This window comes from Bos grunniens, chromosome 11 (assembly GCF_055505025.1).
Source record: "Bos grunniens cultivar Pamir isolate PY7600 chromosome 11, Bosgru_T2T1.0, whole genome shotgun sequence".
Lineage (NCBI taxonomy): Eukaryota > Metazoa > Chordata > Mammalia > Artiodactyla > Bovidae > Bos > Bos grunniens.
The window spans coordinates 85,711,622-85,726,943 of record NC_141175.1 but is presented as its reverse complement, the minus strand read 5'-3'; the positions used below and the strand labels follow the sequence as shown (position 1 = coordinate 85,726,943).

The following is a 15,322-nucleotide window of genomic DNA, read 5'->3' as shown; positions in this document are numbered from 1 at the left end:
CAGCCCTGGGATTTCTTTGGAAGGACTGATGCTAAAGCTGAAACTCCAGTACTTTGGCCACCTCATGTGAAGAGTTGACTCATTGGAAAAGACTCTGATGCTGGGAGGGATTGTGGGCAGGAGAAGAAGGGAACGACAGAGGATGAGGTGGCTGGATGGCATCACTAACTCGATGCACATGAATTTGAGTGAACTCCGGGAGTTGGTGATGGACAGGGAGGCCTGGCGTGCTGCGATTCATGGGGTCGCAAAGAGTCAGACACAACTGAGCGGCTGAACTGAACTTCTATGCATTATGACCTCCTGCTCCAGGTCAGAGCCATGTCCAAAGTCATCATAGCTGGCAGAAAATAGAAGGGTCTCTATCTAGGTACTTTTGTCTTGGTTCTGGTTCTAGGGATTCACTGTGCTGAAAATAGACCAAGAATAGAGCCCTGGGGTGTACATTGTGGGGAGACTATTCTCCATGGGCTTTCATGTTTCTGCATGTCTTCAACCAAAGGCATTGGCAGCCTTTGGTTGAGCAGTGTCTTTTCAAGTGTATTTGTATATTGAACAGCCCTGGCAATTAGAAATAGTGTCTTCCTCTGGAGCAGAAGGAGGTTTTGTTTACTGTACTTTATAATAAAGACCATGTCTCCCTCTGGGGCAAAGTTGGGCAAGTTCACTAGCAGCCCATTGTAGAAGATTGGGGTTCTTCAGCTGTGTTGGAACCCAGTGTGTGTGTGGTTTCCATCTGGGCTACTGTGTCACCCCTTGGGTCTTGGGGCTAAGGGGGAGTGACATGAACATGAAGCTCATGTTGCTTGGTGTGTGAAGCATAGAAAAGTCTTTTGTCTTTGGCCCAGGAGTCTCGTTTTGTCCACTACCATCCTTGACTCTGTGGCAGCTAACTTGTTATTGTGTAAAAAGGCTAAAATCTTAGATCTTCCACAATTCTTAGGACATATACAGGAGGTACAATGGGTTATGAAGGCTGGTCTGAGGGTAAAGGCTGTCCAACTCCTGGCTTGGCTCCATGCCTTTAAAATTTTGGATGTATGTTGTTGTTGTTCAGATGCTAAATTGTGTCTGACTCTTTGTGACCCCATGGACTGCAGCACACCAGGCTTCCCTATCCTTCACTAACTCCCAGAGTTTGCTTAAATGCATGTCCACTGAGTTGATGATGCCATCCAACCATCTTATCCTCTGACTCCCCCTTCTCCTTCTGCCTTCAATCTTTCCCAACATCAGGGTCTTTAACAAATGAGTTGGCTCTTTGCATCAGGTGGCCAAAGTATTGGAGCTTTGGCTTCAGCATCAGTCCTTCCAATGAATAATCAGGGTTGGTTTCCTTTGGGATTGGCTAGTTGATCTCCTTGCTGTACAAGGGACTCTCAAGAGTCTTCTCCAGCACCACAGTTTGAAAGCATCAATGGGTGAATGTGGGCCATGCTGTGATCTGAATGTTTCTGTCTCCCCAGTTCATATGTTGAACTCTTACCCCACAAGGTGATGGTATTAGAAGGTAGGGGTCTTTAAGAGTTGTTTAGGTCATGAGGGCAGAACCCTCATGAGTGAAATTAGTGCCCTTGTAAAAGAAGCCTCAGTGAAAAAATGGTGTATAAGAAGTGGACTCTCAAAAAAAAAAAAAAAAGAAGTGGACTCTCATCAGATGCTGAATCAGCTGGTATCTTGATCTTGGACTTTTCAGCCTCCAGAATTGTGAGAAATAAATTACTGTTATTTGTAAGCTACTCAGTTTATAGTGATGGCTCAGACAGTAAAGCGTCTGCCCGCAATGCGGGAGACCTGGGTTCGATCCCTGGGCTGGGAAGATCCCCTGGAGAAGGAAATGGCAACCCACTCCAGTACTCTTGCCTAGAAAATTCAACGGATGGAGGAGCCTGGTGGGCTACAGTCCATGGGGTTGCAAAGAGTCAGACACAACTGAGTGACTTCACTTTCTTTATTTTCTTTCAGTTAATAGTATTTGTGTTACAGCAGGCAAAACAAAGGCCAGCAGGCCTACACTGACGTCAGAGAGAGGCGAGGCTCTGTAAGCACCTGTAGCTCTTGCTCCTCTAACTAGCAGAGTGTTACGATCCTCTGAGAAGTTCTAAGACGGACCACAAGGAGTTACAGCTGTACAGTTGATTCATTGGAATGATCTTCAATGAACCATAGCTGTAACATAAATACTACATTCCAGCAACCTAATATAGTGGCTCTGGAACCTAGCTGCTCATCAGAATCACATGATAATATTAAAATAACTTTTAAAAACAACAGATTCTTGAGCACCACCTCATACAGAATGAATCAAAATAACTGAGGGTGAGGCTCAGAAATCAGTATTTTAGAGCAGTTTCCCACATTATTTACATGTGGTTATTCCCTGCACTATTCTAATGATAAGGATCAAATAACTTATACCATAACAAATCCTACTGCTTCTCTGTAACTAAGTTTCTTCATTTGTTACAAAATAGAATTGTGTTGGTCAGTTTGGTGGCAATTGGCCACATGTGGCTATTTAAAATAAAATCAATCAACAGTTAAATACAGTTTAAAATTCAGTTCCTCAGTTGCATTAGCTACATTTCATGTAGTTAATCACTACGTGTGGCTAGTGGCTAAAGCATCATAGAGTGCAGACATAGAACGTTACCATCATCACAGAACGTTCTATTGGATATCTTATTATACCAGAAAAGAAGAAAGCCATAAAAAACTATTGCTGCTACTGCTGCTAAGTCACTTCAGTCGTGTCCAACTCTGTGCGACCCCATAGACGGCCACCCACCAGGCTCCCCCGTCCCTGGGATTCTCCAGGCAAGAACACTGGAGTGGGGTGCCATTTCCTTCTCCAATGCAGGAAAGTGAAAAGTGAAAGTGAAGTCGCTCAGTCGTGTCCAACTCTTAGCGACCCCATGGACTGCAGCCCACCAGGCTCCTCCATCCATGGGATTTTCCAAGCAAGAGTACTGGAGTGGGGTGCCGTTGCCTTCTCCGAAACTACTGGGGTTGTACAAAAAAACTCAGGAAGCAACAGGAATAAGCCTCCATGGACAAAGTTGAGCACAAGTCAGGATAATAACTGCAGTGAAGTGCATTGTTGTTGTTCAGTCACTTAGTGTGTCTGACTCTGTGACCCCATGGACTGAAGCACACCAGGTTTCCCTGTCCTTCACTATCTCCTGGAGTTTGTTCATACTCATGTACGTTGCCATCCAACCATCTCATCCTTTGTTGCCCGCTTCTCCTCCTGTCCTCAATCTTTCCCAACATTAGGGTCTTTTCCAATGACTTGGCTCTTTGAATCAGGTGGCCAAAGTATTGGACTTTCAGCTTCAGCATCAGTCCTTCCAGTGAATATTCAGGGTTAATTTCCTTTAGAATTGGCTGGTTTGATGTCCTTTCTGTCCAAGAGACTCTCAAGAGTCTTCTCCAGCACCACAGTTCAAAAGTATCAATTCTTCAGCATTCAGCTTTCTATATGGTCCAACTCTCACATCAGTACATGACTATTGGGAAAAAAACAACATAGCTTTGACTATATGGATCTTTGTTAGCAAAGTGATCTTTGTTAGCATGGATATTTCAATCCATGAATTAATTATCATACTAAAAGAAAATTTACTGTTGACTAACCGTGCTAGGGAGCCAGGTCATTATTTGAAAACTGGAAAATAAAGGATGTCAAGCATTTAATCAGTAATTTCATAATGGAAAGGCCATATAAATTATTGAGATATACTGAGATGCATAGCAGAAGGCCCTTTGGCAGGTTCCATGGGACTGAGTGCCTGTTGCTCTTCGCCAGAATCAACTCAACAACAAACACATTCTAGAACTGCTTTTTCTTCCTTCCCTCTTTTGATTCCCATATTGCCCTGTTGTTCATTGGGATTCTCAAATAAACTGCTGTGTGCAAACTTCTCTCTCAGGCTCTGCTGTGTGTCCTTGATCTTACACTTAACCTCACTGGATTCCGGTGGAATGTGCAGATATAACTCTCCTTGACCTGCCTAAGAGGTACGTTTTGAGAAACAGCTGAATAGGTATATAAAAGATGGGGGAAGTCTGAAAGGAAGAAACAAGGGGAAAAAATTACATTTTTTTCACTATCCCCTCTTTCATGTAAGAGCCTTTAGTAACAGGCATGTGTTAGTCACTTAGTCATGTCTGACTCTTTGTGACATATAACCTACCAGGTTCCTTGGTCCATGGGATTCTCCAGGCAAGAATACTGGAATGGGTAGCCATTTCCTTCTCCAGGGGATCTTCCCAACCCAGGGATCGAACCCGGGTCTCCCACATGGCAGGCAGATTCTTTATCTTCTGAGGCACCAGAGCATGGTGTACTGGTAAATGTTTAACAACTGGCTCTCCAGAAACAAATATAAAGCTCTGATTTGTACTGTTGGCCAATTTCCATAGTATAAATAGTTCCATGACTGATTGTGAACTGCATTAACTGAACATGGAGTTGGGAGGTGGTACGTAGTGGCTCCAGCACACCCCAGGAAGTAAAGGGTTGAAGGCACCAAACAGAGTGGTTTACAGACTTCCCAGAAGTGAGGGGAGGAAAATTAAGTTGATGACAACCTGCAGTGCTTGCTTTACCTTCAGTAACTATGATTCTGAAGCAAAACTATCAAGTCAAAGGGACTTGCCTTGTCTCCTGGGCTGCAGGCTGCAGATCTGGCCATCTGGTCCAATCTGTGGCTGTTTCTTAACTCCAAGTTTATTGAGAACGTCCTTATGTTGTAGCTCTAAAAGAACCAGAAACTCAGTTGCAGCCACAGTGACTTACAGTCTATATTTACCAAAGCTTCTTCCGTAAACATTATCTAGGCTCTGGAATGCTCACACCCACCCTTCATGGGCACACCACGCCCTATTCTCCCCTGCCTGAGTGTAGCCCTAATGACTCCCACCCAGCTCCCTAGGTGTCACACACCCTGCTTCTCTGGCCAGAGTTCAAGCCCTTGCCTGGTTTCCTTGAATGCCATCCAAGAGTTGCATACCTGTCTTTCCTGGGAGATTTCCAGCTGGCCCATAATTCCCTTCCCTTGGGGAGGTTAGCAGATAAAGCCTATCTACCTGACTTGCTGTAGGCACTGGCAGGCAGCTTGAACCTCTCCCCCTGCTCACAAACACTGCCATGGGGGCTCAGTGTTGGGTCTCTCAAGGCCTGATCCAAGGGGCCCATCCTCTCTGGGCACCACCTACCCCCCTCCCCAAGCTCCATAAACCATTGATTTCTGTTTGGTGCAGCTGAGCACCCTCTCCTCACCTTTATCCACAAAGTACACAGCAGAATTTCCCATAACTGCTCTGGTTGCTTACCTTCTTGGAAAGCATCCAATGCTAGGAATCCAGCTCATTACAGACAGCCCAAATTAAAGCTTCTTAACCTTTATGATCAAACCAGTCAATCCTAAAGGAAATCAACCCCGAATATTCATTGGAAGGACTGATGCTGAAGCGCCAGTACTTTGGCCACCTGATGCAAAGAGCCAACTCATTGAAAAACACCCTCATGCTGGGAAAGACTGAAGGCAAAAAGGAGAAGGGAGTGGCAGAGGATTCGATGGTTAGATGACATCACTGACTCAATGGACATGCTGCTGCTGCTAAGTCGCTTCAGTCGTGTCCGACTCTGTGTGACCCCATAGACGGCAGCCCACCAGGCTCCCCCGTCCCTGGGATTCTCCAGGCAAGAACACTGGAGTGGGTTGCCATTTCCTTGCCTCTAATTCAAGCTCAAGTTATGCGGGAAAGAGTCCCAGCTTCTGCTGTTAGACATGAGAGGCTGACCATGGAATATCCTTGACCTCTCTCTGCCTCCCAGCAGTCCTGAGAACTGGGGTCCAGTGTGTCCTCTAACTCCCCACAGAGGTTCCTCCTGCGAGGCGCCTGCTGAGTTTGCAAGGACACAAAAATGGAAGTGCCTGAGGGGAGAGTTTCTTCCAAAGTTCTTGGCTGTCAAAGAAATGAATATATCAAATGACTCTGAAAGAAATGATGGAAGAGATCAACATTGTAGGCACCTGGGAGATCAGACTGTCCAAGTGACTTCATTCAAGAGGAGACAGGAGCCAGAGCAGAGACAATTCTGCACTGGAATTGCCAGCATTACGAGCAAGGTTTCAGGAAACTTATCAGGGAAGGTTAACTTGAATGGGCACTAATGAATTGATGACTCAGATCCAGGAACAGGTAAGACTGTAACAACCAAAGGGAGGTGTGATGTCATGTAATTATAACATCCCCTAGGGACTGGCACTGGGCTACAGGATGGGATTGGTTGTCCCCTGCCCAGTGAGCAAATGATCAGGTTTTTAACTAAAACATGGACTGTGAATATGCCCGGAATTCTTAATGCATGCACTTGAATCCTTTAGCTCTCTTATCAAAGACTTTCTTTGTATATAAAGGACTAAACTAGATATGGGCAGATCTTTAAAATGCATTAGACTGGGGCTACTTGAACCTTGTGTATTGTAGGTACTCAGAAAATGGCTTATTGATTATAATGTAATAAGGCTCATCCCTGTCATGGGGGGCTATGGCCATGGTCTTTAAAGAGTGAGCGATAGTGACACATGTTCAGAAAATCCCACAGTAGTCTACAGATGGGCTACCTCTCTGCTAGGACAGGGCTTCACCTGCTTATCCCCAAATGCATAAAGGTTGAGTGTTCCCTCAGCCTTAGGAGAGGTAAGACATAGCACCAAGCATTAATCTAAGTCTTGGAATCAGGCTGAGGGGATCAGATGTGTGTATTAACATAGATCTTAAAATCAGGAAAGCAACCTTTCCCTCATCCTCCTCGTTTCCAAAAATATCTTTCTGAGATATTCTCTATTGTTTTCCCACTGCAGTTAGGTCAAAGTTTGCCTTATAAGGAATTTCACGGTTTTGAGAGCTCTCCCTATAGGAAGTTTTTCCTGCTGTTCTGCCTGAGTTGCCTTCTGCTTAATTTTAGTTCATTACATTTTTAAAGACAGGGAGGGCTTTATGGGGCAAAAGGCCGAGTCATCGTGGGAAGAATGAATCATTTCAAGAACAGCGAGATCGGGGGGGAAGGCCAAGGCAGCTGAGGGCAGGAAGTTGGGGGTGGATGGGTGACTGAGAACAGCATCACAAGTTTGTCTTTTCTTCTGTTACTCCCACTAGGGGGTGCCCAGCATCCCAGGATAATCACTGTTACTAGGAAGTTGAGGTTGGAGGGGCATCTCCTTCTAATACAGAAGGGTACCAGCTGACCCCGGTTTCCTGCCTCTCTGTCCTGATCTGAGAAGAGATCCAGAGGTGGGGCATAGGGAGTTGGGGGTAGGGGTTGGATGGGTGGTATCAGATTAAAGGCATCAAGAAGGGGACAACAGAGGGTGAGATGGTTGGATGGCATCACCGACTCGATGGATATGAGTTTGAGCAAGCTCTGGGAATTGGTGTTGAACAGGGAAGCCTGGCGTGCTGCAGTCCAAGGGGTCGCAAAGAGTCGAACATGACTGAGCAACTGAATTGGACTGAATGCCTCTCAGGCATTTGAGGAGTCTCTTTCCTTGGAAACCTCTGGGGATATCCTGGGTTCTCTCGAACCTAAGGGTCTTAAAGTCATTGGTTGGAGTGATTATGGACCAAAAAAGTCCTCCTGAGCCCAGGAGAAGTGGTGATATTTCACCTCTGGGGGGTAAAGAATTTGTGATAAGAAATGACCAGGACTGAGGGACTGGTTGCAGACCAGGGATGGAATAAAAATAAAAAATGAGGTGAGATTCTGAAATAGAGTAGGTAACGGGTATGGATGAAGATCATGGAGAGGTGACGGTATTTTGAGGGTCTCAAAACAGCTAGGCCATCAGAATGGTCACAGCATAACTTTAGTTGTGAATGGCTTTCTGAAAAGAAAATGGAACTTGCACTTTGATAGATGTGAGTTCAAATTTCAGCTCAGGCATTCAATAGCCGTATGGCTTTGGCAATTTAGCAAAGTTATCCAGCATTTTTTCTCTTTTAATTTATTTTGTTATTGAAGTATAGTTGAATTCAATCTTGTGCAACATCTTTAATCCTTAATTTTCTCATCTTCAAAATGAGACTAATGATACTAGGACTATTTGAGAATTTAAAAGATATAAAGGCATATAAAGCACTAAATAACTCTAATCTTTTCCCTTTTCCTCTTTTCTATTTGGAAATGATTGGGGGCAAGGAAGGGCTTCCCCGGTGGCTCAGCAATAAAGAATCTGCCTATAAGTTAGGAGCCACAGGAGATGTGGGTTCGATCCCTGGGTCGGGAAGATCCCCTGGAGTAGGGCATGGCAACCCACTCCAGTATTCTTGCCTGGAGAATTCCATGGAGAGAGGAGTCTGGTGGGCTTCAGTCTATAGGGCCGCAAAGAGACACGACTGAAGCGACTTAGCATGCACACATGCATAATGACAAGGAAAGATGTATCTGTTCCTTTGGTTCTTGTCCTGAGATGTAGGATATCAAGACTGCAGCCCTGGGGTCAGAAGATCCTCCCTGGCCTCTGTGGTTTTCTGACCACAGGACTTCAGTGAGTACTCAGGGCACGCTGTAGAAGGCCTACCATCTTTGACCCTTTGGACAAATCCTCATACTCTTTGGGATTTTCAGCCATAATTTAGAAAACAGCCTCCAACTAAATTTTTAGAGGTCACCATCTGGTCCTGAGACCTTCAATCTTGGAGAATTAAACTTTCTTGTCTGCAGCCTCGCAGAGTACCAAAGCCTGGCCTGGAATCCAGGTGCAATGTTCTCTTGTATTAGCAGTTAATCCATGTTAATATGATAATGATTCACTATTATTTTCAGCACAGTTTTCCAAAATATGGGCCACAGACCACTTGTACCAGCATCAGCAGGTGGGCTTGATAAAAAACGCAGGTCCCTGGCCTCCTGCCAGACCTGTGCAATCAGACTCTCTAAAGTTAAAAAGCAAAAGCTTAGAAAGTTAACCAGTCCCTCGTTACACTTTTACGAAAATGTTATGGAAACATAAGGCCTTAGTCATCCAGAATCTCCTTTGTGGAGGAAAATTGGAGCCCTTGGGCAGATTTCTGGTTGCTTCAAAAATTACATATTTTACTCAACTTTAGCAGCATGTGTATGAGTATTTTTTTATTAAAGATAGCTTTATGTAATTGAAAAAAAAATCATACCTTAGAGGTGTTTCTGACCCTGCTTAGTTACAGGGCCAACTCTGTCCTTAGCCACTTATTCACTCCCCCCGGAACTTTCTAAACGCTAGAAACATTGCCGTGAAGGTCACAGACCATTTCTGTGGATACCCGATGAGACAGCGTGATTCGGAAAGTTCACTTTGATTCAGTCCTAAGCCACAGTGATAACCTGGTCAAGGCAGTGGGGGAGGGAAGGGAGCCCTGGTTCTTGTTTCTGGGGATGGGGGAGGGGGCCGCCAGAATAAAGGCTGATCACCAGCTTCCACTTCCTTTATGTTGACCGAGCTCTTGCTGCCAGTGTAGCTGTGCTTATACTGAGAGTTGGGGCAAAAATGAGCCCTTCCTCCAAAGCTGTGAGCTCTGATCTCTTAGTCTAGAGAGAGATGAGTTGTGGACATTGAACAGACACCAGGAGCTTCCTCCTGACAACAAGGACTGCATGAGTTGGCTTTTCAGAGGGAACTTGTGACTTTGGATCACTCTGGAGAGACAAACGTTTTTTGGAAACAGCAGTGGCAGCAGCTTACGCATTAAAGTTCTGACCAGCTCTTATAGCCTTTTGAGTGAGAGGGTTCTACCTTGACCTCTGGGTGTCCCTGCATTGCAGAAACACAGTGGCTGTTCAGGGCATACTAGGAGCTGTGGGTAAAATTTCCAAGGAGTCACATCAGCTTCAGAGTGCCCAAAATGAGCATAAAAATGCTGCCAGGAAGACAGTCATTGGTACCATAAATCTTTTGGGGAACAAAGTAGAAAATTAATATTAGTGAAATAAAACAAGACAGGTCCTGGTGGTGTAGCTGATGTCACTGTCCTCAGCACCTAACTGCAGGTCAGGGGATGGGGTGACCAGGTGGAGCTGGTTTCAGCCTCTTTCCAAGAGAGGCTGCATCCCTCCCTGAACAGAACACTGGTGGTAAAGGGCTCTCCTCTTTATAAAAGGATGAATCATCCTTTGCATCCTTCCCAGTCTATTCCTTCCCTTATTTTCCAGGAAACAAGAGGATTCATCTGACTTAACTGGAGATGGCTCCCTTTCCTAATTTTTGTTCCATTCCTGAAGCTTCCGCCCTGCAGGGCTCAGCGTGAGCAGACAGGAACACGGGAAGAGGCAACCACCCGAGAGGTACCAGTTCCCAGAGGCAGAGCGGCCCCTCTGCCGGGCCTGGGCAAAGAAAACTCCCCACCTCTTTCTTGTATTCAGTGGGGTTTTGCTGAACCTGGAAAGGAAGTAAATTCCAAAGGCAGGAAATGACCCAGAGACCATAACAATATGTGAAAAGCCAAGCCGGTACTTCCGTGGCTTTATTTCAAACTATTTTAATCTGTGTCCCAGGAAGCCTAACCCATAACCAGATGGAAATCTGTTTCCAGACGCCTCTGGGCATCTGCCACTCCCGGCTGGTGACATTTGTACATTTCAAGAAGGCAGACCTGTCCTGATAGCTTCAAACTTCCAGAGAGGGGCAACCCCAGGAGGGTCCTCAGGTCTCTGGCTGGGAGCATCGACCATCTGATGTGCTTCGTCATAGCTGAATTGTTGCTGGCCCCCAGCCTAGAACACTGGCATGCCTAGTCTGTTCTTGAAGACTCACAGGATCTGAAATCAAAAAGCCCTGTGGTGCCAGAAAAAGCTGGCTGACTTGCTGGCTGCCTAATCCCTTCCCATCAGGCTTCCCTAAAGAAACCGATGAGTCAGGAAGGAAGAAAACGTACCTGAGGGAGAGCTGGGTTGGGCTGGTCTCTCTCATTGCTTCTGAAAATTCCTCCGGTTTTGCAATGCGGGTGACGTTTGGCGATTCGGTTGTGCTTTTCCTGTGTCTTCCTCTATCATCTCTCTCTTCGAGGAACATTTCATTTACCACTCATGAAATTGTTAGGGGAAGCACACTGATTGAAACCGCCCACCCTGGCCAGGCACCATAGTAACCATTTACATGAGTTGTTTTATGACAGCAGATCCTGATAAGGAATACGGAACTAATAAGCCACCACCAACCGGAAGAGTTCAGGAAAGGTCAAAAGGAAACACCGCATGTCCATCCACTTCCCAGAACCCTCTGGCTAGCATCCATCTTGGCTGAGCCATGCGTGCGCCACCAGGAAGGACTCTGAATTAGAATGATTGGCCAAAGACCACCCAGAAATTAATCCCATCACCATAAAACCGGAGACTGTGAGCCGCGCGGCAGAGCAGTTCTCCTGGGTTCCCTTACCCTACTGCTCTCCACCCGGGTGCCCTTTCCCAATAAAATCTCTTGCTTTGTCAGCACGTGTCTCCTCGGACAATTCTTTTCAGAGTGTTAGACAAGAGCCCAGTTTCAGGCCCTGGAAGGGGTCCCCTCTCCTGCAACAAAATCAGCTTGGCAAAAACAGGAGTCCCTCTGATGGGGCGTTAGTCAGTGTTGTAAAGATGTTTTCACTTAACTTTTGTCCCCAGGAGCAGGGTAAGAAAAACTTCCCACCTTGACTCCCAGATGGAACCATTGTTTACCTGCCTTGTTCTGGCCCCGGGGCCTCTGCTTTTCCTGGCTTTTAATTTTTCTGAGCACCATCCATCAGTCTTCCCACGGGTTTTAAACACAGTGACTTCTGGGATACTTGCTTCAAACAGGTATCCTGCTAATCCCCTCCCCTAGTAATCAGACCCTGATGCTGGTAAAGATTGAAGGTGGGAGGAGAAGGGGATGACAGAGGATGAGATGGTTGGATGGCATCACTGATTTGATGGACATGAGTTTGAGTAAGCTCCGGGGGTTGGTGATGGACAGGGAAGCCTGGAGTGCTGCAGTCCATGGGGTTGCAAAGAATCGGACACAACTGAGCGACTGAACTGAACTGAACTGAGTAATCAGAGACTAGCCCATAGTTGAATTGATAATATGCCTAAATCTTTCAGCACTTTTGAAATGTTAAACAGATTAAAGAATTACAGAATCCAATATATTTGTTGACATCTGGTGTATAGAAAATCGCCAGCAAGAAAAGAAGTGGAGAGTTCCACATCAGGCAGGGGGAATGAAGAGCAGCAGTGAAGGGCGCTGCCCTCCTTGTTCTGACATCAGATACCTGTCCTGGAGTCCCAGTGGCGCTGAGCCATCTATCTACAATTTGTGTGCTGTTTCTTATGAAAGTGGTTTTAAATAGTATATTCTGATAAGCTTGGATTTATCCTTGGAGACGGAATGTATTTTCCATTACAAGACAGTAGCTTAATGTCAGAGGTAGTCTGTATCAATTATCTGAAGGTAGTAACGAACAGAAGATAAGAGAACAGGGGATCTTCCTAAAAAGGAGGGAGGGGGTGGAGAGAGAGAGAGAAAGAAAAAGTCTTTTTCGTTGTTGCCGGGAAGAGACAGTCTTGTAGGGAGTATAAGATATATGAGTCTCTCTCTTTCTCCCCTTTCCTCTGCTGATGGAAAAGGAGCCAGGAAAAGCTAGAAACAGGAGACAGAGGGAGGCCATCCCTTCAACTGTTAATAGCAGCCAAATAGGATAAATAGTTCATATTTATAATGATGACGACAACTGTGATGATGAAGAGAACATTTTGACCCAGATGAAAAAAAACAAAAACTTGATTTCAAGCTATGCTTAAGTCCCACATATTCCTGTTAGAGCCTCTTACATGATCCAAGGGACAGGAATTTAGGATGAATGAAATAAATATAATTGGATAGAAAAGTCAGGATTAGAATAAAATGTGATTGAGAATGGTTAAAAAAATTAGAAGGTGCCAAATTCCACCTATTTTTGTACTGCTTTCAGTCTTGAATGGTCTGTTAAAAGATAACATGATGAGTTAAAAACTTCTTTTCTTTTTTTTTGAGTTATAATTGACACATAATGTTATATTGATTTCAGGTATAACCCTGCTTATTTAACTTATATGCAGAGTACATCATGAGAAATTCTGGGCTGGATGAAGCACAAGCTGGAATCAAGATTGCCAGGAGAAATATCAATAACCTCAGATATGCAGATGACACCACCTTTATGGCAGAAAGTGAAGAACTGAAGAGCCTCTTGATGAAAGTGAAAGAGGAGAGTGAAAAAGTTGGCTTAAAGCTCAACATTCAGAAAAGGAAGATCATGGCATCCGGTCCCATCACTTCATGGGAAATAGATGGGGAAACAGTGGAAACAGTGTCAGACTTTCTTTTTCTGGGCTCCAAAATCACTGCAGATGGTGATTGCAGCCATGAAATTAAAAGATGCTTACTCCTTGGAAGGAAAGTTATGCCCAACCTAGATAGCATATTAAAAAGCAGAGACATTACTTTGCCAACAAAGGTCCATCTAGTCGAGGCTATGGTTTTTCCAGTGGTCATGTATGGATGTGAGAGTTGGACTATAAAGAAAGCTGAGCGCCGAAGAATTGAAGCTTTTGAACTGTGGTGTTGGCGAAGACTCTTGAGAGTCCCTTGGACTGCAAGGAGATCCAACCAGTCCATCCTAAAGGAGATCAGTCCTGGGTGTTCATTGGAAGAACTGATGTTGAAGCCGAAACTCCAGTACTTTGGCCACCTGATGTGAAGAGCTGACTCATTTGAAAAGACCCTGATGCTGGGAGGGATTGGGGGCAGGAGGAGAAGGGGATGGCAGAGGATGAGATGGTTAGATGGCATCAGCAACTCAATGGACATGGGTTTGTGTAAACTCCGGGAGTTGGTGATGGACAGAGAGGCCTGATGTGCTGTGGTTCAGGGGTCACAAAGAGTCGGACACGACTGAGCGGCTGAACTGACTGACTTATACAGGATAAGGATTCGTTATTTGTATATATTACAAAATGATCACCATATGTCTAGTTAAAGCCATCACCATACATAGCTACAAAAGTTTTTTTTCCTCTTGTGCTGAACACTTTTTTTTTTTTTTTTTTTTGGCCGCAGTACACACTACACGCCATGTGGGATCTTCCAGGATCACACCACACAGCGTGCAGGATCCAGCAGGAAGCAAACCTGTGTCCCCTGTAGTGGAAGTGCAGAGTCCTAACCACTGGGCAGCCAAGGATGAAGACTTTTAAGATCTACTCCCTTAGCAACTTTCAAATATGAAATTAGTAATATTAACTGTCGTTACAACACTATGCATTATATACCCATGACTTACTTATTTTATAACTGGAAGTTTGTACCTTTTGACCTCCCTCACCCATTTTGTGTCCCCTCACCACCACCCATCTGTTCTCTGTATCTATTTATGAGCTCAAGTTTAAAACTGCACTTTTATTTAAATGTATAACAGAGCAGAAGATTTTGTTAACCTCTCTGAGACGTATATTTGGGATGTCTGGCCACTGGGGACCTTCTCATCCTCTACAGGCTTCACCAGAAACAAAGAACAGAGGAGGAAATACACAGCTTCTTGAGTGCTAGCGGTGAAAGGCCAGAGTTCTGACAGTAAATGTTATATTCTGTTTAATCCCAGCTTTAGCAGAGGTAGTTGCTAGACATTTAAAATGGATGATTTTATTTTACAAATGGGAGGATAGAATAAAAAATTGAAAAAGAATAGAGTCAAGAATTCCAGACTATGTGCTAGGTGCCCAGGACACCACCGCAAACTCATGGAGGTTCTGTGGTGTAGGTTAAACGTCAAGGGTGATGCTTGACATCTGTTGGCCACCAGCTGAACTACTTGGTCAAGGTTGTTCAGGGTTTCAACATTAGATTGTGCTGCACTCCTTTCAAAGATATCTTTGGGTTTTCAGCAGCTGTTATAAAATGAGACTAGTAAGTAAAAATCTGTGTGAACATAAGGTGAATGAGTGGTGGTGTCTAAACAGCTTCCAAGGTTTGAGAAGATGTTCAATGCCCAGTTGTCATACATATCCTTTTATAAATAACTGTGGTTAAGAATAAAATTAAAATATTTTTTTCTTTCAATTTATGGGTATTTTTTTTTTCAAACAGCTAAGTTGTTGGGACCTTCCTATTGGATAAATGAGATTTATGGTGTGTTTTTTTTGGCCCAGTATCTCTGTGAAAAAAATTACTGAGACAGTAAGAAGCCATGAATCTGAAAAGTTTGGGAACCTCAGGATTAGAACAATACAAATTGTCTCAATGGGTGAAGATAGATTTTAATGACTTAGGCTCAATGGTGAGTA

General features: G+C 44.6%; 1 protein-coding gene and 1 long non-coding RNA gene across 4 annotated transcripts in view; one reads left to right on the top strand and one right to left on the bottom strand.

Moving 5' to 3' along the window:
- Positions 1–11,291, bottom strand: part of LOC147363462 (uncharacterized) — a 35,050-nt gene extending 23,759 nt beyond the window's left edge. Inside the window, exons 1-2 of the long non-coding RNA XR_015137179.1 lie at positions 10,921–11,291; positions 4,662–4,760 (exon numbers count right to left, since the gene is read on the bottom strand). This is a non-coding gene — a long non-coding RNA (uncharacterized LOC147363462). The remainder of the gene's footprint in view (positions 1–4,661; positions 4,761–10,920) is intronic.
- Positions 1–15,098, top strand: part of LOC147363461 (uncharacterized) — an 82,017-nt gene extending 66,919 nt beyond the window's left edge. The window contains exon 2 of one of the 3 annotated variants that reach the window (XM_086327359.1): positions 14,100–15,098. In XM_086327359.1, the coding sequence (XP_086183485.1) occupies positions 14,100–14,186 (87 nt within the window). In that variant the 3' untranslated portion in view covers positions 14,187–15,098. Of the gene's footprint in view, positions 1–13,068 lie in introns of all 3 variants that reach the window. The other 2 variants (XM_086327360.1, XM_086327361.1) reach the window with 2 other exon arrangements.
- Positions 15,099–15,322: the final 224 nt, after the last annotated feature.